This window comes from Schistocerca americana, chromosome 1, assembly GCF_021461395.2.
Source record: "Schistocerca americana isolate TAMUIC-IGC-003095 chromosome 1, iqSchAmer2.1, whole genome shotgun sequence".
Classification (NCBI taxonomy): domain Eukaryota; kingdom Metazoa; phylum Arthropoda; class Insecta; order Orthoptera; family Acrididae; genus Schistocerca; species Schistocerca americana.
The window spans coordinates 534,314,795-534,336,093 of NC_060119.1; the positions used below are offsets into that span (position 1 = coordinate 534,314,795).

Below are 21,299 nucleotides of genomic sequence, written 5' to 3' on the forward strand. Positions count from 1 at the left end.
TTCACCTGTTATTACTATGTTGCTATCATCAGCAAAAAGTATTTTTTCGCCATGTCTGATACTTTGTGGGAAGTCGTTAATGTATATAAGAAACAATATTGGGCCTAATAAACTTCCCTGTGGGACGCCTATATTCACATTTTCTGGGTCAGACAGGTGTTTTATAAGGGAATTGTTTGAAACTTGTGATATCTCAACTCGTTGAACTCTGTTTTCCAAGTATGATTTGAACCACTTCTTTGTCACACCTCTTATTCCTATTTGCCCTAATTTATGAAGTAAGATTTTGTGGTCAACTGTATCCCTAAATTGCATGTAGTGAATGCTTGTGTGTTCCTTTACACAAGGCTCTATCCTTCAGTTCCATTCCTTATGACTTTTATACCAACAGAATGTTGAACTCTATTCTTCTTCTTTCCTTCTTCACTTGTCAGACCTCAGATGCAGAACTGTTAGCGCATCCTACAATTATATGAGCATAAATAGAGTAATTACAAATATAAATTTATTTTAGTTAATATGTAAATGATACCTTCATTTATATCAGTGTCTTCAGTACTTGGGACATGTGATCATACTTATCATAGTACATTCACCAGGAAGTATTTCTGTCAGCCTGCACTGTGATTTTGCTGAAATGAATATTCTTGTTATTAAAATGTGTTAACTGTAAAATGATATTTAAAAATTATGTAACTAAAATAAAAATAAAAAGCTGAACTCATTTATGGTCTAAAAGTTTGTAGAACATTGGAGAAATTGAATTAAAATTTGATAGGTCACAAGCAAAGTCTTACTTTTTTCATAACACAATTCTTCTTGTTTGATGTAGATTTGTTGGTCTTCTTCCTTCAATGTTTGTTTTCTTAATACATGAATAATTATCTTGTATCTATTTCTAATTGAATATGTTTTGATTGTTAACAGAGGATTTTTGGTTGATATTTAGCCCTCGCCCATCCAATTTCTCCCCCCCCCCCCCCCCCCCAAAAAAAAAAAATCTCATTTTGTCTCAATTGACCCAAATCTGAAATGTGAAATATAAAAAATGTAGTGATTTTCATAGCTATTTGTTTTCACTGTTGTTGAAGATAATAGCATGTGACTTTGTGCCTCAGTGAGCAACTGTCAAACTACAAATACAGAATTCTAAGATTTTTTTTTTCTATCACTTATTATTTAGTCGCCTCTAGAAAAATATGAGTTGACTGAATGCCAAGTTACACCATTGTTCAAAGTGTTGTTAGTCTGCAGGGCCCCTTATAACTGGATGAGTAAGTTGTTACAAAAGTTGGAGGACTATGCCTAAGAAAAAAAACTGTGGTGTTAAAATCAGGTCTTGGCTTGGGGACAGTTGAAATATTCTTGTCTTTAAAGCAATTAAACCTTAAAAACATATCGTTTTGGATAAATATACATCATGTTTGTAGACTCAGATAAAATAAATTAATAATCATGCCTCTTATTTGTTGTTTACTAAAGGATAAATGCGTGTTTCATGTAGCAAAAAAATTCCTTTCCACTTACCTGCACTTTATTGTTGAGAGTTAAGTTACAATATAATAGACTTCAGGCTATTGCAATTTCTGTCCCAGACACCACCTAATGTGACACTGAGCATCAGTAAAAATCAGAAACAGATGCCATTTACTCCAAAAAGAGAATCTGTTAATTATTTACATATTTTGTTTGGTCTTGTTATTCATAATTTGGTACATACTTTGCACATATTATACAGGCTAGGTCAGGTTTGAGGTAGTAATGCAATTTATACATTTTATAATTTTGAAATGATAATTCAGTACATGCTGGATATAACAACATAGTTACAACAAAAATATAATATGCTTAATAGTGCTTGATCAATTACACTAATGTTTCTCCAAAAACTCAGAAACAGAATAGAAGCAGTGGTCAAGCAAATACTCTTTCAGCTTCAGTTGAAAAATATACACTGTACATTTGATATCTGTTTCAAGTGGGATGGCATGGAGCTCCACGGCATAATGCCAATATGGTATACTACTCCTTTACAAATCTTTGCACTGTCTGTATTGACATGTAGGTTGTACTTCTGCCTAGTATCACACGTGGAAAAATAACAATTATCCTTGAAGCTATTTTCTTCTTTTAAGGTGCTTCCTTTGGCACGATTGGTATTTCATACAAGTGATTTATTGGCAATCAGGAAGGTAAGAATGGATCCATCTGTTTGGTAGGTCTTGACTTCTACAATTATTTAGTTCCAGCGACAGAATATCATGATCAGTTACATCAAAATTTTTGCTAATGTCAAAGAATATGCCAGAAACATCTCATTTCCTATCCTTTACAGTCATTGTTTTATTTATGAAGGCAAATTGACTGATTTGAGTGACCTAGCAGCTCTGAATCCATCTTTCAATTTACTTATTAATATTTCTTTACTAATTAAGGCTGTCAGTCTCCTAAGAAAGTTTCTAAAGCCTGACAACCTGATGGAAACTGATTGCAGTTTTACATTTGTCTCCTTTCTAGTGTGGTGTTGTTACCTGCAGTTTTCAGATTTTTGGGGAATATACCACTCATGAATTGTAGATATTTTTAGTTACACACTATCCAGATAGAGAGTGATAATAGACTATTGCAGAGAAAATGGTAAGCAACCGAAAAGTACCAAGGGGACATTGGCAAGCTGAACACAATTTCAAAAGAACAAAACCTAAAAGAATTCAAATATGAGACACAGAATTGTCAACAGCATATGCGAAAAACCTGAATAGTAAAAAAAGAAGAACAACTAAGACAGTTGTGTTACTTTGTGTGAATAGTAGTGTCAGTAACTGGAAAGCTTCAGATACATAAACACAACTGCTGAGGAATGCACGCTCACTTTCATCACTTCCTATGCCACCAGAGGGTCCTACCAACTCGCATAGAATTCACACCACCTGTAGTGCAGCCATGAAACCGTACAACTCTGAGCAGCCAACACTAGTACGTTGATCTCAATACTGACATCTGAATCTGGCAATGACAGTAAATCCCTCCTCCCTAAATAGCTCCCTATGTTTGAAATGACCAGACCTGAGGTTCCTCTATTGGAGCAAGGAGGATCGTTGTGCGGATAGCCCTGCCAATGACTCCAGCTGTTCTAGTAGAATGTACGAGAGTCGTAATGTGTGTGTGGGATATATGAGTGGGATGTATGAGTCTGGTAAAAAAAGCAAGAAAAAATGTTTGTTTTGTAAACAACTCTCCTTACTTCTTGACATAGTCTCCATTAGGGATATACACTTGGCCCAGTGATCGTTCAGCTTTTTCATCGCATCATAAAAATAGGATCTGTCAGACTCTGAAGAATACTCATTGACTGCAGCCTCATTTGATGAAAATTTCTTCCCAGCAAGCCAATGTTTCAAGTTTGGGAACAGGGAGAAGCCACTTGGGGCCAATCCTAGTGACTAGGGTGAAACCAATTCATACACTTCCGCCATTTTTATCGCTGATGTGCGGGGTGATGAAAGAACACTGTTTTGCTTGCCAACCTTGGTCTTTTTTCAGCCAGTGCAAGTTTCAAATGATCCAACATTGAAGTGTAAGAGGGCCCAGTTATGGTTCTGCCTTTTTCCAAGTAATCTATGAGGATTATTCCTTGGGAGTCCCAAAAAGGTGCCTATCACCTTACCCACTAACAAAATGGTCTTTGCCTTCTTTGGTGCACTTTCACCAGCCTTTCGCCATTGTTTTGTGTGCCATTTTGGCTCTGGTCTGTAATGATGGATCCAGACTTCATCAACAGTCACAAACTGTTGCAAAAAACCTTGCAAACTGCTATTAAACATCACTAGACATCCAAACATTGTACTGAAATATTGTGCCAAATGCACTTTTGGTCAACAATTATGAGGTTGGGTTGTGATTGTGCACATAGTTTCTTCATAGTCAATTCTCCATGCAGGATATTATGCACTCACTCAGTTGAAATACCTATAGTCTCAGCAATCTTACTAATTTTTATTCACTGATCTTGCATTACCATATGATGGTGGAGAGACCATGTGAACTTCATCCAGTTCTGTTTTGATCTGTGCAGCATCCCAACCCTTCAAATAAAAATGTTTAATAACAGCATGAAACTCGGGTTTCTCCATTTTCAATTGCAGTTGACACTGATCAGTTCAAACAGCTGTAAAAAATGAAATGTACACTGTACATTGTTGAAATCTTTCTACAACCCCTAGAATAGTCAAGCTTACCAACTATCAAGGCACAATGAAAAAGTCCATTCCTTGATGGAAATTTAGCAGACATATCAAACCACCCTTGTATATAGCAACTTAAGGATGTGGACATGGAGTGGTAGTGGAACAATGACGTGACATTCAGCATCCTCTGTAGACAATAATACTACTCACTAAACAACCTTCAGCCTATGTTCTACAGCAAAATAATTTCACAATGCCAGCTCTGATCCTTTTGGGAGAGTCTCCAGCCAACCACTCTGCACAGCTGACATGACTCTATGCAGGAGAGGGTCCTAACTAGTAGCCACAGCTGTTTCATGAGTGGTGATCGGAAAATCTTGCTATGTGTAGGTCATCACCTCATCAAGGATTAAACACATTGCTTCCAGATGGTCAGACTAAATGTTATGGTTGATGGAGAGGTATGATAATGCATTAGCATTTGTATGATGAACAGTGGGCCAAAACCAACTGTCATAATGGTAACAGCTCAGGAATAGAGCCCAATGTTGCCGACATTGTACTGTTTTCCCTGGAATGTGAGAATGTGGACCAGAAAGAGAAATGAGGGATTTGTGGTCTGTAAGTAACTGGAGCTTATTCCAAAACAGGAAAACAAGGAATTTTTTAATGCCGTATGCAAAGAACAATGACTCCTCCTCAATTTTTGAATAATTTTGTTGTGCCTGCAAGAGCATTTTAAAACACAAAAGCATTTGTTTTCTCTGCACCATCAGAGTTCGTACTTGAGAAAACTTCCCAGACCCTGTATTGTGATGCTTCAGTTGCAAAGATCAGGAGCTTGCCTTTCGTGAACATCTCAAAATATGGTGCCAACCACAGGTGTGTTTTCAACTGCAAGAATGCTTTGTGACACTCAGGAGACCAAATGAATGGAATTCCTCAGATGGTTCAATGAATGTGTGAGATGAGCTGCATGGGGAATGAATGTTGTATAGTAGTTCACTTTTCCCAGAATAGACAGCAATTCTATAAAGTTTTTCAGGGCCAGCAGCTTCTCAATTGCGTCAGTGTGCTCTGCTGTTGCCATGATCCTTTTGCTTCTTAATATATGTTCCAACTACTGTAAAAAGGATGCCAAAAATTTGCGACTGTGTAGGTTACAGTAGTGCCCATTCTCCAGCAGCTGCTGAAATGCTGTTTGCAAGTTTTGCTTTTCCCTAGCAGCACCCACCACTCTAATGTCATCCATATAGTTCACACACCTTGGAATACTGTGCATTAATTGTTCTGTGTACCTTTGGAAAATCCCTGGTGTGCTGAGGCAACTTCAAAAGGAAACTTCTTGTATTGATACATTCCAAAAGGCATATTTAGTACCAGGATTTTCTGCATGTCTGTGTCTTGAGGTATGCATCCTTCAGACCAGCCTTTGAAAGACACTGCCCCCCCCCCCCCCCCCCCTTGCTAACTTTGTTATAGTTCCTCTGGGTAAGGAATAAATGTTGTTCTAACTTTGTGCAATAATCATGGCTTTAAAATCACTGCAAATCCCACTGACAGATCTCTTTGCTTTCTTCACACATAGTAACCACCTATTGACCAGCTGAGACTGGCACAATGACCCACAATTCCTGTAACCCATCCAACTCAGACTTCACTTCGTCATGCAATGTTAACAGTAATGGCCATGCACAACAAAATTTAGGCACATCAGACTGCTTTAGTGACACACGCACTTCAGACTTTATGGCCTGACCCAACATTGCTTGGAACAAGTGCACATAATTTCTAATAATGTTTCTGAATCCTGGAATGGTACTGAGCTGGATACCAGGTTCACCTCATCCAATACTTGGAAACCAAATACAGTAAATGCATCAAAATCAAAAATGTTTACAGTTGATGGTGAAATTATGACCAACAAAGAGATTTGACGTACTATGTTCTTGTATTTTGCCCATACGGTGATTTTCCCTGACACATGGGTCTTTTGCCAGCTGTATGAAATAACATGTCACTATGGTGGCTGCAGGCAGGTTGCCCAAACACTGATAGGTGTATTGGAGAAATTACAGCCACCGAATCTGCCTGGAATTGGGCAGCAGTACTGTTGATATTCAATTAAATCAGGAGTTTATTAGCCATTTGGCTGGGTTCTTTCAAGACTGGAGTTAAAGTGAACACTGATGCTTGGTCCAGTTCTGCTTCCCACAGTGTACTGGCAAACATTGGCGCACCAGCCTGCAGTGCTACTTCTCTGCCCAGACACATTGCTGCTAAGTACCCTCACTTGGGACTGGCACAACATGTGTTGAAAAAATGTGTACACTGGTGATGTTTGTGGCACTTCCAGCAGGCCAGATGAGACTTAAGCATCAATGGGGGCAAATCTGACACCGAGGGAGGAACTTTTATCATCATCTAAAGTATGTGATTTATGTCGAAACATGTGGCTAGGTTGTGTCTGTTTACTGAGTCCATTGTAATATACTAGGCAACAAAAAGTACTTCCTGGGCAGGACTCACTGCCTGAGCTTCATCCAGAGGACTAAATTTCTGGTATGCAGTGGAGAACAGGCCTAAATTATCTAAAAATTCATTTTTAGCTGCTGCTGCAGTAGCCTCAAACATTTTAGCAAGTATTTCCGATCATGCTTATTTCAGGCTTCAATGATTCCAAAGGTCTAGACAGTACCTCCTTGTCCAGTGCTAATCTGACAACTATGCCTCTGATCAAAGCATATAAGACCAAAATATTCATACATTCAAACTTTCATTTATGGGTGAATTAGATGGTCTCAGAGAAAACAGTAAGCAGCTGGAAAGAACTGAGTGGACAGTGGCAAGTCAAACACCAATCTGAAAGGGCAAAACTGAAGAGGAATTCAAATATGAAACCTAATATTATCAGCAGCATATGAACAAAAACCTGAAGAGCAAAACAAGAGGAATTACCAAGACAAGTATGTCACTGTGTTTCAATAGTAGCACTGGTGACTGGAAAGCTACAGATACATTAACAAAATTGGCTGAGGAATGCATTCACTTTCCTCATTGCCTATGCTGCCAGGGAGTCTTGCCAATTCATGCACTATCCAAGCTGCCTTTGGTGTAGCTGTTAAACCATACAACTCTGAATGGCCAACACAGGTTTTTCCATCTCAGTGTCAATCCCTGAATTTCGTAATGGTACTAAAGTATCTTTGTGGCTCTACTTTTTAGTTCCTGTTTTACAGGATACATAGCACACCTGTTTCCGAATTCACTAATAAAATGACAAGTTGTACGGGACTAATGTAAACATACTTCATCAGAGCAAGCAACATCTGAGTGTGTAATTTTAATAGTCTGAAATTGGTCACTGTATAAATAGCTGTCCCATTAAAGTACAGGGTGTGGGAAGAAATTTGTTGAAAGATAAAGCAGTGTGCAGCTATGACCCCAGTTATTCTGTTAATTGCATGGTAAAATTGTCAACCATTGCTAAATAAATCAGTTACATTCATTACATATGCTCCAACTAAATCTTAATCAATTATCTTCACACTTTAAGAGTTGGCTGCACCTCTATACTGTAGGGCATAAATTCTTTTACTAATAAAGAAAGCTTTTCAAATATGAGAACAGTCCTGTCTGTGTCAAGCAAGCATTATTCATTGTGCACTGAAATTAAGTGCAAATTTCCATTTCTGAAAGTATGACATATAAATTTAGCTATTGAAAACTATTATAAAGAAAGTAGTTCTGATTTGTATCATGGAAAGATGAATACACTACTTAAAATGGAAATAGAACTGAACAAAACTCCTCTCCTTAATTGAAATAACTGCAGGGATACTTTTCATTAGATATAACATAAACCATCATAACACTGATTCAATTACAGCATATTTCCCATAAATTTTCTGGTTCACTCAATGAAGAACACATTGATTTCTATGAAGTGAAGTTCACAAATAATGAATACAGTACAGGGGCTGTTCCAGAGGTATCCAATTGGCGTATAGATAGTGACTGTTGTTTTAAACAAGTTAGTGTGGTAGAAAGTACCACCCTTATAAAGCTTAAGTTTGAAGTGTAATGATGCTACATTGTTTAATATTTGTTTGGCAACCATCAACAGTGAATGCTCTCAGCAAATTTGTGAACATGGATAAAGCTGGTCATTGTTATGTGACATAAAGTGTGAAAGGTCTTAGTCCAACTAATGTTAAAGCTGAGCAAGATTATTTGTGGGAAAGTCTGCCACTTTGTTTACAACAGTAAAATATTGGATGACATAGTTTAAGCAAAGCCCCATCTCTAACGACCTTGATCTCAGTGGAACATTAAAGCCTAATCTTCCTTCCTCCTTCCTAAAACAAGGTTGCACTAGCTGCCAAGAAAACCATCACATTAGTCAACAAAATGAGTTGACCATGGCAGAAATTTTGAATAAAATCCTCAAAATGGTACTGGCTGACGACCAGCCACCAGTGTGCAAGGTTTCAGACATTATAGACATTTCAAAAAGTGCTGTACACCACATACTGAGTGAAAATTTTGACATGAGAAAGCTGTGTCCAAGATGCATGCTGCACTTACTGAAATTGGAACAAAAACAGTATCATGAGGATGTTTCAGTCAAGTGTCTGGCGATGTTTCGCTGCAGTCTGGCAGAGTTTTTGTGTCAACTCATAACCATAGGTGAAGCACTGATCAATCATTTTATTCCTGGGATGAAGGAACAGTCAAAACAATGGACTGAAATTGGTGAATAGATCCAAAGAAGATGAAGATAGTTCCATCTGCAGGCAAAATCATGGCATCAGTTTTTTGGTATATGCATGGGATAATTTTCATTGATTATTCTCAAAAAGGAAAAGTCATCAGTGGTGAGTATTATGTCAACTTAATGCAATGTTTTAGTGATGACATTAAGCAAAAAAGCCGCATTTAGCAAAAGAGAAAATTTTGTTTTATCGCAACAAAGCACCAGTTCACACATCCATTATTTCCATGGCCAAAACCAAAGTTAAAGTTGAAACAGCTCCCTCATGCAACGTGTTTGCCACATTTATTCCCCTCTCATTATTTTTTAATTCAAAGCTTAAAAAATGGCTTGGTGGTACAATATTAGCCAGAAATGAATAGTCTGCAGTCAATGGCTATTTTGTGGATATCAACGCTTCTTAATATAAACCGGGTATCGAAGCTATTAACACTGCTGGGAAAAAGAAGGGTATTGAGTGAATGGAGTTTACATAGAGGAATAAAGATGCATTTTTCCAAAATTTCTGTATTATCTTTGTTAGGTCAGATACTTCTGAGACTTTTCTGGTAATTCACTTAGGTTTTGTAATTTAAGGTCGTAATATTTTCAGTAATATTACTTGGAATGGGTGTTTCCACAGCAGATTGTCAACAACACAGCTTTATTTCTGAAAATACAACTGTTAAGAAATGTAGAAATGTTAATGATATATTAACATTCTTTATTATTTACAGGTAGTTCTGTTCACGTCTGACTTACACAGAGTAAACTTATCACATGTACATGACATATAATTAAAAATAAATAAACTATAAACGTAGTCTAGTCATATGGCAAATATAGGGTGAATCAGAACTCCACTGACAAAAATGCAGAGCTTGTTCAGAAATATGTTCTGAGTATTTTGGTATAAGGAACCTGAGGTCTCGAGGGGCTCATTACAGAGTAATAATGTAATTATGGGTTATTCAGCTCTAGTACCAAAATTAACTTTGTTTCTGAGAAAATACATTCACAACAGTGAAAAATTCTGTAGTATTCAATCACTAAATTATAGCAACATAAAAAGTATCTTATTGTTCATGGGCATCTATATACAGATGCAAAACTACTGTGATGTGATTGCCATCACTGTGGGAACAGCTGAGCATATCGTCATTGTTCCACTCTTCCATTACATTTAGTGAACCTATACACAAAGTACAGTGGGACCTCACTTAATGAGCACCTCCCACAACACACAAATTGCATAAAATTTGCTTGAAAAGGAATCTGCATTCATGTCTTACTTGTTATGGACAATGATTCTGCCCATTCTCCAGGCCTACAAGATGACCTCCTTGAAGAATTTCAATTAATCAAGATCCAATTTCTGTCTCCCGACACCACTCTGTTACTCCAGCCCATGGACAAGCAGCTTAGTTCTAACTTTAAGAAGCTCTGCCCTAAACCACTCTTCGAGCATTGCTTTGAGTTGACTGAAACTGGTAAGGGTAACAATGAAATTGATGAGCTTGTGGAAGATTACAGCCAAGAAATGACCACTGAAGAGCTTACAGAGTTGCAACGTGTTTCACAGCAGGAAGTTGCGGAGAGGAGTTCAGAGGAGGAGGAGGAGAAGGTGGTGGTGGTGGTGGTGGTGGTGTTGGTAACATCAAAGCAGCAATCTTCTGGCACTATAAGAGAAATTCTGAAGGCATGGGAATCAGTTGTATCATATATATTGAAAATCATCGCCCCAACAGAGCAGTGGCTGCACATGCTAAAAATTTATTTGACGATAATGCTGTGTCACATTTTTGCCAAGTGTTGAAGCACTGGTAGAAACAAATGACTATAGATGGCTTCCTAGTAAAAAAGAAGTAGTTATGTATGGTGGTTAATAAAGTACACAATACTGTATGTATAATTTACTTTGAATAAATGGCATGAAAAAGATAAAATTTTTAGTACTTTTTTTGCATGGAAGACATTATCATATTTCCCATTAATTTATATGGGATAAATTGTTTCACTCAACAAGTGTTTTGCACTATGAGTAAGATTGTGGAACGAATTATGCTTCCTATGTGTAGCTCCACTGTATGTATCAGTCAACTTCTCATTAGTTATTCTCATGTTACTGTATAGAAAACAGATCTGAGCAGTAGTAACTGCAAGTTTGAAAACCATGAGTAAAGGAAGCATTGTTGTTGTCAACAACAATTACTGTGAGTGAATGGAACAGGTTTGTTTCTAAACTAGATAGACAGCACAAACCATTGACACTGGCACTAGTGTGCAGACGTTTTGAATGTATTGCTGATACAAGGCCCAAGAAATCACATAAAACATAGTTACTCAGTAATGAGCCATTGTAGACCATGGATCCCTTAATAAAAATACTCAGAAAATATCCCTGAATGTCCTCTGAATATTTATCTCTGGAGTTCTGCTACACCTTCTGTATCATCATACAATGTAGTATCATAAAGTTAACTTTGTATCCCTGGAATTAATTCATTTTTTAGATATTTCACATTTCATACTCAAAATACTCTTTGTGATGTATGGATCATTTGGATTTCAAAATATTTAAGTTCTCTATCCCCTCCTAATCTGCTTCCCTTCTCTCTTTTCATTCACCACATCCCCCCATCATTCCCATCCTCATCTCCTTACTTCCAGACCACACCCTCTTCCCTCTCTCACCCCTTCCCCACCTCACACCATTCCTTCCTCACCCCTTCCCCACCTCAATGCTTCCCCTCCTTGTCCTTTCCCTTCTCTCCCCTTCTCCTCCTCTCCTCTTCCCCTGGTGGTGGTGGTTAGTGTTTAACGTCCCGTCGACAACGAGGTCATTAGAGACAGAGCGCAAGCTCGGGTTAGGGAAGGAGTGGGAAGGAAATTGGCGTGCCCTTTCAAAGGAACCATCCCAGCATTTGCCTGAAATGATTTAGGGAAATCACGGAAAACCTAAATCAGGATGGCTGGAGATGGGATTGAACCGTCGTCCTCCCGAATGCGAGTCTCCTCTTCCCTTCCATATCCTTTCGCCTCCATGCCCCTTTGCCTCCATGCCCCTTCCCCTCCATGCCCCTTCCCCTCTATGCCCCTTCCCCTCCATGCACCTTCCCCTCTGTGCACCTACCCCTCCATGCACCTTACCCTCCATGCCTCTTACCCTCCTCACTCCTTACCCTCCTCACCCCTTCCACTCCTTGCACCTTCCCCTCAGCCCTTCCACTCCTTGCACTTTCCCCTCACCCCTTCCCCTGATTGCACCTTCCCCTCACCCCTTCCATTTGCCCCTTCCCCTCCTTGTTCCTACCCCTCCTTGATCTGTTCCCTCCTTGCCCCATCCCCTCCTCGTCTCATCATCTCCTCGCCTCCCTGCCTTTCGTTGAACCCCTGCCCCTCCTTGCCCTCCACACCTCCTCACCACTAGCTCCTCCTTGCCCCCACCCCTCCTAGCCCCCCCCCCAACCCCTACTCCTGACCCTTCCCCTCTTCCCAGCCCCACCCCTCTTCTTAGCCCCTACCCCTCCTCTTAGCCCCTACTCCTCTCCTTAGCCCTTACTCATCTCCTTAGCCCTTACTCCTCTTATTAGCCCCTACTCCTCTTCTTCACCCCTTCCACTCTTCTTAGCCCCTACCCCTATTCCCAGCCCCCACCTCTCTTCTTAGCCCCTACCCCTCTTCTTAGCCCCTACCCCTCTTCTTAGCCCCTACACGTCTTCTTAGCCCCAACCCCTCTTCTTAGCCCCTACCCCTCTTCTTAACCCCTACCCCTCTTCTTAGCTGCTGATCCTCTAGTTAGCCCTTTCCCCTCTTCTTAGCCCTATCCCCTCTTCTTAGCCCTTTCCCCTCTTCTTAGCCCTTTCCCCTCTTCTTAGCCCCTGCCCCTCTTCGTCACCACTGCCCTTGCCACTCTTCTTCGCCACTGCCCCCGCCACTCTTTGTCGTCAGTGCCCTCGCTGCTCTTCCTCGCCACTGCCCCTGCCGCTCTTCTTCGCTACTGCCCCTGACCCTCTTCTTGGCCACTGTCCTTGCCCCTCTTCTTGGCCACTGCCCCTCACCCCTCTTCTTGGCCACTGCCTCCTCCCCTCTTCTTGGCCACTGCCCCCAACCCTCTGGCCCCCAACCCTCTTCTTGGTCACTGCCCTCAGCCCTCTTCTTAGCCACTGCCCCTGCCCCTCTTCTTAGCCACTGCCCCTGCCCCTCTTCTTGGCCACTGTCCCCACCCCTCCCCTTTGCCACTGTTCCTCCACTTTTCCCCTGCCTCTCCTGTTTGCCCTCACCTCTCCCATTCGCCTTGACCCCTCCCGTTTGCCCCTGCCCCAAGTGTTCACCCCTGCCCCTCTCTTTTGCCACCATCCCTCTCTTTTGCCTGTGCCCCTCTCTTTCCCCACTGCACCTCTTGTTCGCCACCCCCCCCCCCCTCTCTTTTGCCACCTCCCCTTTCCCCTCTCTTTTGCTACTTCTCCCCTTCTTCGGCACGCCCCCTCATGTCTTCTTCAACATGCCCCCTCTTCTTTGGCACATCCCATCTTCTTCAGCACCCCCTCTCCTCCTCTCTGCCCTCCCCTCCCTTGTGCTCTCTCCTCCCCCATGCCCTCTCCTCCCCCATGCTTCATCTCTTCTCATGTCTTGCCTTCTTCACCTCTTGCACTCCACAACTCTTGCACTCCTCAGTGCTTCCCAACCTTTCCAAATGCCATTTTCTCCCATTTCCTTCTCCCATATTCATTGCCTGCCCTTTCTTGCCCTCCCCGGCCCTCCCATGCCATGGCCTGCTCTCCTCTGCCCTTGCTTGTCCTCCTTTGCCTTTGTTCACCCTCCCTGGCCCGTGCTCGCCCTCCTCTGCCGTTGCTCACCCTCCCCTGCTGTTGCTCGCCCTCCCCTGCCCTGTTCTACTCACCCCTCCCACTCTTCACCTTTCCCTCTCTTTCAGCCCTCCCTCTCTTTCAGCCCGACCTGTCTTTCAGCTCTTCTCCTTCTCACACCTACTATTTTCCCCGTCCACTTCTTACCACTTCCCACTTTCTTCTCTCTCCTCCTCACTCTTCCTAGCCTCTTCATGGCTCTACTCTGCCTTCATCTTGACTCCAAAACCATATACATTCATTGATTTTGTAGTACAGTAATTAGCTTGTAACTCTGTTATAAAGCTTTTGTTAGCAACATATGCTGAATTACTTGGACTGATGTTGTTATGAATTTAAGTTAAAACTGTCACAAAAAGGTGAAAAGTATTACATAACATATAATTCTATCAGTAGCCACTCTGCTGTTCATAGTATTTTTGTAAGAGCTGCATACATAACTGAATTCCAACCAACCACCACTGTTTCTCTCTAAAGCAGTACAATCTTCAATCAGTTTCTGTGGAATGTAATTCATAACCTCTTTAACCACAACTACTGTCATTAAATTACACTGATTAATTTTCAATTTTTCTAGCATAAAGCTAAGCATTTATGTTTTTATTTAATAATGTTTTGTGGAAACTGTTACAGTTCTGGGTAAAAACTGCAAGGCAATCAATACCATCATCTTGAATCCACATGTTCACCTACTTGGTGATGATGCAGCGTGCATTGCTTATGTTCGCTTGACACAGTACATGGACAAGTAAGTGCTTTCTTTTGGTAAAAGTGACAAAAATTTGTAAAATAAAAATGTGTCTCTATTTTTTCTTTGCTTGTTACTAGTAGTGGGGTAAAATCTATAATTGTTATTGTCACATTGGACATACATACTATTCACAATGTGAGAGAAGAAAAATCTTTAAAATTCTCATCTATATAATGATTGAGCTAAGCTGTTCATCTCAAATGTTTCTGGAACCATATAAGATTTTGTTTTCGCCAAGATGATCTGTAAGACAATTCTCACAAAAAACCAATAGTCTTAAGTCACAGCTACATGAAGTTTACTTTTCAAATGGAGTTACAGCAACTTGTGCTGTCAGTATCATAGATCTCAAGGAAACAAAGACAATCAAGTTTTGCTTGTTTCACTCTTTGAAATCTAATAACTGCTTTTAGAGAAGTTACTGTGTTTAGAACTTACAAGATTCTGTTTTGAACATCGAATTAATAGATGTATTATGTGAAAGGTTGTAATTTCATGCTGAAATAAGGAATTACATCATGTTATATAAGGAGAAAATATAGTGTAATAGACCACTAGAATATTAGTGTAAAAGGACCATAGATGAACTGCAGATGTCTATTCTGAATATGAAATTCAGAAATACTGAATGCTGGTTACTTTGGAAAAGGAATATGTTCCACAAACCACTAAAAGTAAGATATTCTACATTATGGAGAAAGCAGAAGGAATATAAAGGGTGTAACTGAACTGTAGACACAAACATACCATGACAGATAGACCCGTCATTGACGATATTTCTGTAAATGTACAATTAATTGTTATTGAAAGGCCATTGAAGTGTTACACTAGGGATGAGGCTTATAAGCAAAGCAAATGAAATAGATGTTCTGGAAGCGTTTGTTTACAATCCATCTTTTAACTCCTGAGAAACATCTAGTGCCTCTGAAATAAACAAGTCCAGCATTGTTCAAATTTTGGTGCAGACAGCTTCTATGCTTCTTATATGGCACTTCACTAGCAGATAAACCAGTGGAAGCAAGAGCAGAAATACTGAACTGTATTCTCTAATGTTTCTTCACATAGGAAGTTCCAGGTGGACTACCGCAGGTTAACTCTTGCATCAAAAAAGAGTCATACAGACATTGACACTAGTGAGGTCACTAAACAGCTGAAATCACCACAGTTGAATAAGGTGTCAGTGCACAATGGAATACCTTTTACATTCTACACAGAATTTGTAACTTGGTTAGCCACCCCATTCACCATAATATTCTGTAGATCCCTTGAGCAAAAAGTGGTGCTGTTGTTTAAAGAAAACAGCAGTTACACCCGTCTACGAGAAGGGTAGCAGAAGTGATCTACAAAACCACCACTCAATATCACTGACACTCATCTGTCGTAGAATCTTAGTATACTTTTTTGAGCTAAAACATAGTATGGTGCAGAGGTGGTGGATTGTGGAGGCAGAAGTGCTGGTTGGGCTTGTCTAGAAAAACTCCACTGCAAGATACAACATATTTTATTTGTCTTGGAATACAACATCAGAGTACGTGGTGCCCCTGGATACACCATCTGCAGGTGCTTAGTCCATGGACAATGCTGATCAAGTGAGAAAGCCACAGCAGTGTGATGGCCAGTTGATGTCCACATCATGTTTTGCTGACACTGTTTAACTCACTCAGCAGCACATGCCTGACAGCACGTGCATGAGTTAGCACTATGTGGTCCTGAGCAAGGAGTGCCAGTGATGCGTACATCTACTGAATTCCCATAGGTGGCCATGGCTACTAGATTAGGAGATCATCCTGGTGTGAAGGGATGGTAGCAGCACTGCCCTGGCTGCAAACTGCTGCCCTCCAAGGCAGAAGTCTGGGCTGCTCTAATGCTAGAAGCAGAGAGTATTTATAGTGATTAGTAGCACACTTGTTGTACCTTTACATTGCTTCAGACATCTACAGATCAACTTCTTGGTGTCCCAATGATGTAGAAATATACCATAAGCTGGTTTGTCTTTGTAAAGCTTTTCTGTGATGTCACCATGATCCCACGGCTTAAGGCCAGCTTCTCATTCAAATGAGCAAAAAATAGGAAAGTTTCAAAATTCTTTTTGAGACAATGAAAAGACATACAAAGGATCTGTTTGGGATTATGATTGATCACACTTTGAAATTTAGTTTGGGTTTTCAATACAAAAAAAAATGGCACCCGTAATTACCTGTATGGTTGGATCAAGGGCCTGTGAGTTTGAAGTATGCAGATTCTGCCACTGTAGCCCCTCAGTAGTTATCTGAAATCAAAAATGCATAACATCAGTCAATACTACATTAAATTTATGGGTGCTTATACCTAACCACAATGAAATAACCATAAATGTAATGATATGGTGCTAGCTCAAACTTTGAGCATGATTTTTGGGTTTTTTCACTCTTTATGGCTTCACAAAAAATAGTTAATATTAACAAATTTCGTATATAATAGGTATAAACTCCCAAGAAAAGTGTTTGCTTTCTGGAGATCAAAGTTGAAGTTCATAGGCTAAAATGTTTTTATTTTACGCTGTATGCAGTTTTAAATTATAGATAATGATTAAGGTTTTAAATAAGGGAGACAAGTAAGGTGCCCGCTATTAGTCATGCTCAGTGAGGATACTTTACATGATGACCATATGTGCTTAAAAGCGTAAAGGTAATCCTTAAACTTTATATACCCAACAAGTAAATTTCCTACCATTTAATACAATTTGTGTATAGTTATTACACATAGGGACTTCATCTACATAATATTTAGTTTGATTACAATTACGGTTATCAGCTCCCAACACATGATATACAGATGGCCAATGATATACAACCTTGACTCTCCGTATGCATACACACACGAGTTGCTATGTTCTCAGTGCAATTACATGTGCAATGGTCAGTGCCGACATAGTTGCTGCTGCCAACCACCATGTGGTGAAGTGATGCCGGGGCTGGATTTCAGTTGAGTAGTTTTAATTCGACATGGTACCAAAGTACTATAGGTTTTACGAGGTGCATTCAAGTTCTAAGGCCTCCGATTTTTTTTCTCCGGACTGGAAAGAGAGAAACATGCACATTGTTTTAAAATGAAGCCGCGTTCATTGACAATATGTCCCAGAGATGGCAGCACCATATGGCAGATGGAATTTTACCGCCAGCGGCGAGAATGAGAACTGTTTTAAATACATAAAATGGCAACTTTTCCTTACTTGAACAGTGTGCAATCATTCGTTTTCTGAATTTGCGTGGTGTGAAACCAATTGAAATTAATCGACAGTTGAAGGAGACATGTGGTGATGGAGTTATGGATGTGTCAAAAGTGCGTTCATGGGTGCGACAGTTTAATGAAGGCAGAACATCGTGTGACAACAAACTGAAACAACCTCAGGCCCGCACAAGCCGGTCTGACGACATGATCGAGAAAGTGGAGAGGATTGTTTTGGGGGATCGCCGAATGACTGTTGAACAGATTGCCTCCAGAGTTGGCATTTCTGTGGGTTCTGTGCACACAATCCTGCATGATGACCTGAAAATGCGAAAAGTGTCATCCAGGTGGGTGCCACGAATGCTGATGGACGACCACATGGCTGCCCGTGTGGCATGTTGCCAAGCAATGTTGACGCGCAACGACAGCATGAATGGGACTCTCTTTTCATCGGTTGTGACAGCGGATGAGACGTGGATGCCATTTTTCAATCCAGAAACAAAGCGCCAGTCAGGAAGCACACAGATTCACCGCCACCAAAAAATTTCGGGTAGCCGCCAGTGCAGAAAAAATGATGGTGTCCATGTTCTGGGACAGCAAGGGCGTAATCCTTACCCATTGCGTTCCAAAGGGCACTACGGTAACAGGTGCATCCTACGAAAATGTTTTGAAGAACAAATTCCTTCCTGCACTGCAACAAAAATGTCCGGGAAGGGCTGCACATGTGCTGTTTCACCAAGACAACGCACCCGCACATCGAGCTAACGTTACGCAACAGTTTCTTCATGATAACAACTTTGAAGTGATTCCTCATGCTCCCTACTCACCTGACCTGGCTCCTAGTGACTTTTGGCTTTTTCCAACAATGAAAGACACTCTCCGTGGCCGCACATTCACCAGCCGTGCTGCTATTGCATCAGCGATTTTCCAATGGTCAAAACAGACTCCTAAAGAAGCCTTCGCTGCTGCCATGGAATCATGGCGTCAGCATTGTGAAAAGTGTGTACCTCTGCAGGGTGATTACATCGAGAAGTAACGCCAGTTTCATCGATTTCGGGTGAGTAGTTAATTAGAAAAAAATCTGAGGCCTTAGAACTTGAATGCACCTCGTAATTTTTAATGATGACTGTGCCTTACTCTGGCATGTTATAGTAATTTTATGCTTCTGAAGAAGGCTAGATTAATCTAGCCGAAACCTGGGTAAAGACCAGAAAATTTTTGCAACTGAGGCGGATTTTCAATATATTAGTGTATCACAGTTGCTGACGGGACTGCAACATGCTAAAAATTCTAACATTTCAAGTGTTTTAGAGCACTTGATTCCATTTTTCACACAAAATTTTTGATGCAAATTCTTTGCTTAATTTTTTTTATAATAATCAAAAATCGCCAAGCAGACTAAAGCACATCTAATCTTTCTATCTGTCAAAAACATACGAAGTATGCTGTACATGTGGAACTGTGAACCTATGTTTGGTACATGTGTACAAACAGAACAAAAAAACAACATTGATAATTGAATGTACATTGCCCAATCAATTTGAAAAGTCACCTTACTATTTGAACAGCCCTTTTATATGGTACAATGGGAAGTACCCTCTACCATGTGCTTTAGTTATTTGCAGGGTGCAGTTACAGATACCAATAGATTAATTTGCAAAAATGCATAGAATTCTGTCATTTGGTTCTGATGTAACAGGATAAGGGTGTCATTCTTTGAAGAATTCTCTTAACCAGTGAACAAATCATAAAAAGCTGAAAGTAAGAAAGACACTTTTTAAGCCATTGAGGATGTGTACTGAGTGAGGCCTGCTTAACCCTGGAGTCAGTGGAGTGAAAGTAAGTTGGTTGTGAAATTGATGGAGACTATATAATTGTTCCTTAGTTCATTGAGGAGACATCATCAGGTAACATACACGTAGAATTTCTTAGCAAATTTCTGACAAGTCTTCTAGGTGATTTACCAACTGAAATTTTATCTGTTTATGTGGTACCAACACAGTTCTCATCCAGCCATTTTCTGGCCACTTGATGGACTGTGGCAGTGTTATAAGTCATGCTGTGTATTTGCCTGAATTGATGTCACAGGACTTTTTACACTCAAAGACGATTCTGCATAAGTTACAATAAGCCAAGAGGATTTAAATCATCACATTGCTGCAGGACGTTCTGGGCACTTGCAACTAGAAACCTATCTTGCTGGAGACAGTGAGAATTTTGAACACTTGTTCAATAAATGGAATTGTATGTGATTTTGTTGATGTTGTGATTTGACAATGTAAACATTAAGTGTGTATCTTACATTAAACACATATTAACTTTTCTATTCAGGTGAAGTCATTGAAACATCCTGGTAGATTATAAATGTGCACTGTACTAGTACTTGAACCAGGAACCTTGACTTTTAAGGGCAGTGTTCTTACCAGCTGAGTTTCCCATGCATGACTCACGACCCACCCACACAGCTTCATTTCTGCCGGTGGCTGTCTCCTACTTTTCAAATATGCAGAAGGACTTTTGACAAGTTTGAAAACAAGGAGAGAGGTACTGGCACAAGTGAAGTTATGACAGTGGGTTGTGATCTACACCTGAATCGCTCGGTTCAGTCAGTAAGAGCATTGAAAAATGAAATGTTCCAAGTTCAAGTTCCTCTGCCACACATGTTTTAATTTTCAAAGATGTGTCAAAACAGTGGACATTGTACTGCAGAGTAAAATATTCATATGTGAAGTTATTACTTAACCCTCGAGCTGGTGTGCCATTTATCACAACATGAGCGGGTGTGCGGCACATTTTGTACACATGTATAGAATAGCTTCATTTATGTTGCCAAGATGAGTCATGTATGATCAAAATCACAGTATAATCTTAGTTTATTTAAACAAGAAGAAAATAAACTGACATAATATGAGCTACACCACTGTTTTACTAAACAAGAATGATACAAATTTTCAGTACAACATCCTGTTGCCAAGGACAGGTGGTACAGAGACAGTAATGACCCACTCGAAGCATTAAGCAATGCAGTGGCATCAGATCCCATCCAGCTGCTTATTCGATCACTAATTGTCTCTTAGACAACTGCCTCAATGTGGCATTAGGCTGCTAGCTCATAATCAATGTTTTTTTAACAATCGTAAATTTTTTCTCTCTAGCTCGCATTGTATTTTGTATTACTGCTGCTCACTTGTTGTACATATGGCAACACAAACTATCATTGTTTTACCTGAAGCAATAATTAAGGAATGGGTACAGGTCTGCAGTTATAAAACAAAAATGGAACCGTGCAAAATCATTTTATTTTTTGTTGGCTCACTTTATACACAGGCGCACCTGCTCGAGGGTTATCCATCTCTAAACATCAATTTCTTGTTTTGCAAATCCATTCTATTTCTGACATCCACATTTATTTCAAGATTCTGAAAAACCAAAACACAACTGCTACCATAGTTAACAGATGAGTCATCCTTATATGCCATGTCATGTGCCTTCCAGTTTGTGGGTTGGTCTGACCACATGTAGCAAATTGCAAT

The 21,299-nt window shown here is 40.1% G+C and overlaps 1 protein-coding gene across 21 annotated transcripts in view; it reads left to right on the plus strand.

Annotated features, from left to right (window-relative positions):
- LOC124605478 (calcium/calmodulin-dependent protein kinase type II alpha chain) overlaps positions 1-21,299 on the plus strand; it is a 983,452-nt gene that overhangs the window by 951,597 nt on the left and 10,556 nt on the right. For all 21 annotated transcript variants that reach the window (XM_047137200.1, XM_047137224.1, XM_047137250.1 and 18 more), the window contains one exon: positions 14,442-14,556. In XM_047137200.1, the coding sequence (XP_046993156.1) occupies positions 14,442-14,556 (115 nt within the window). The remainder of the gene's footprint in view (positions 1-14,441; positions 14,557-21,299) is intronic.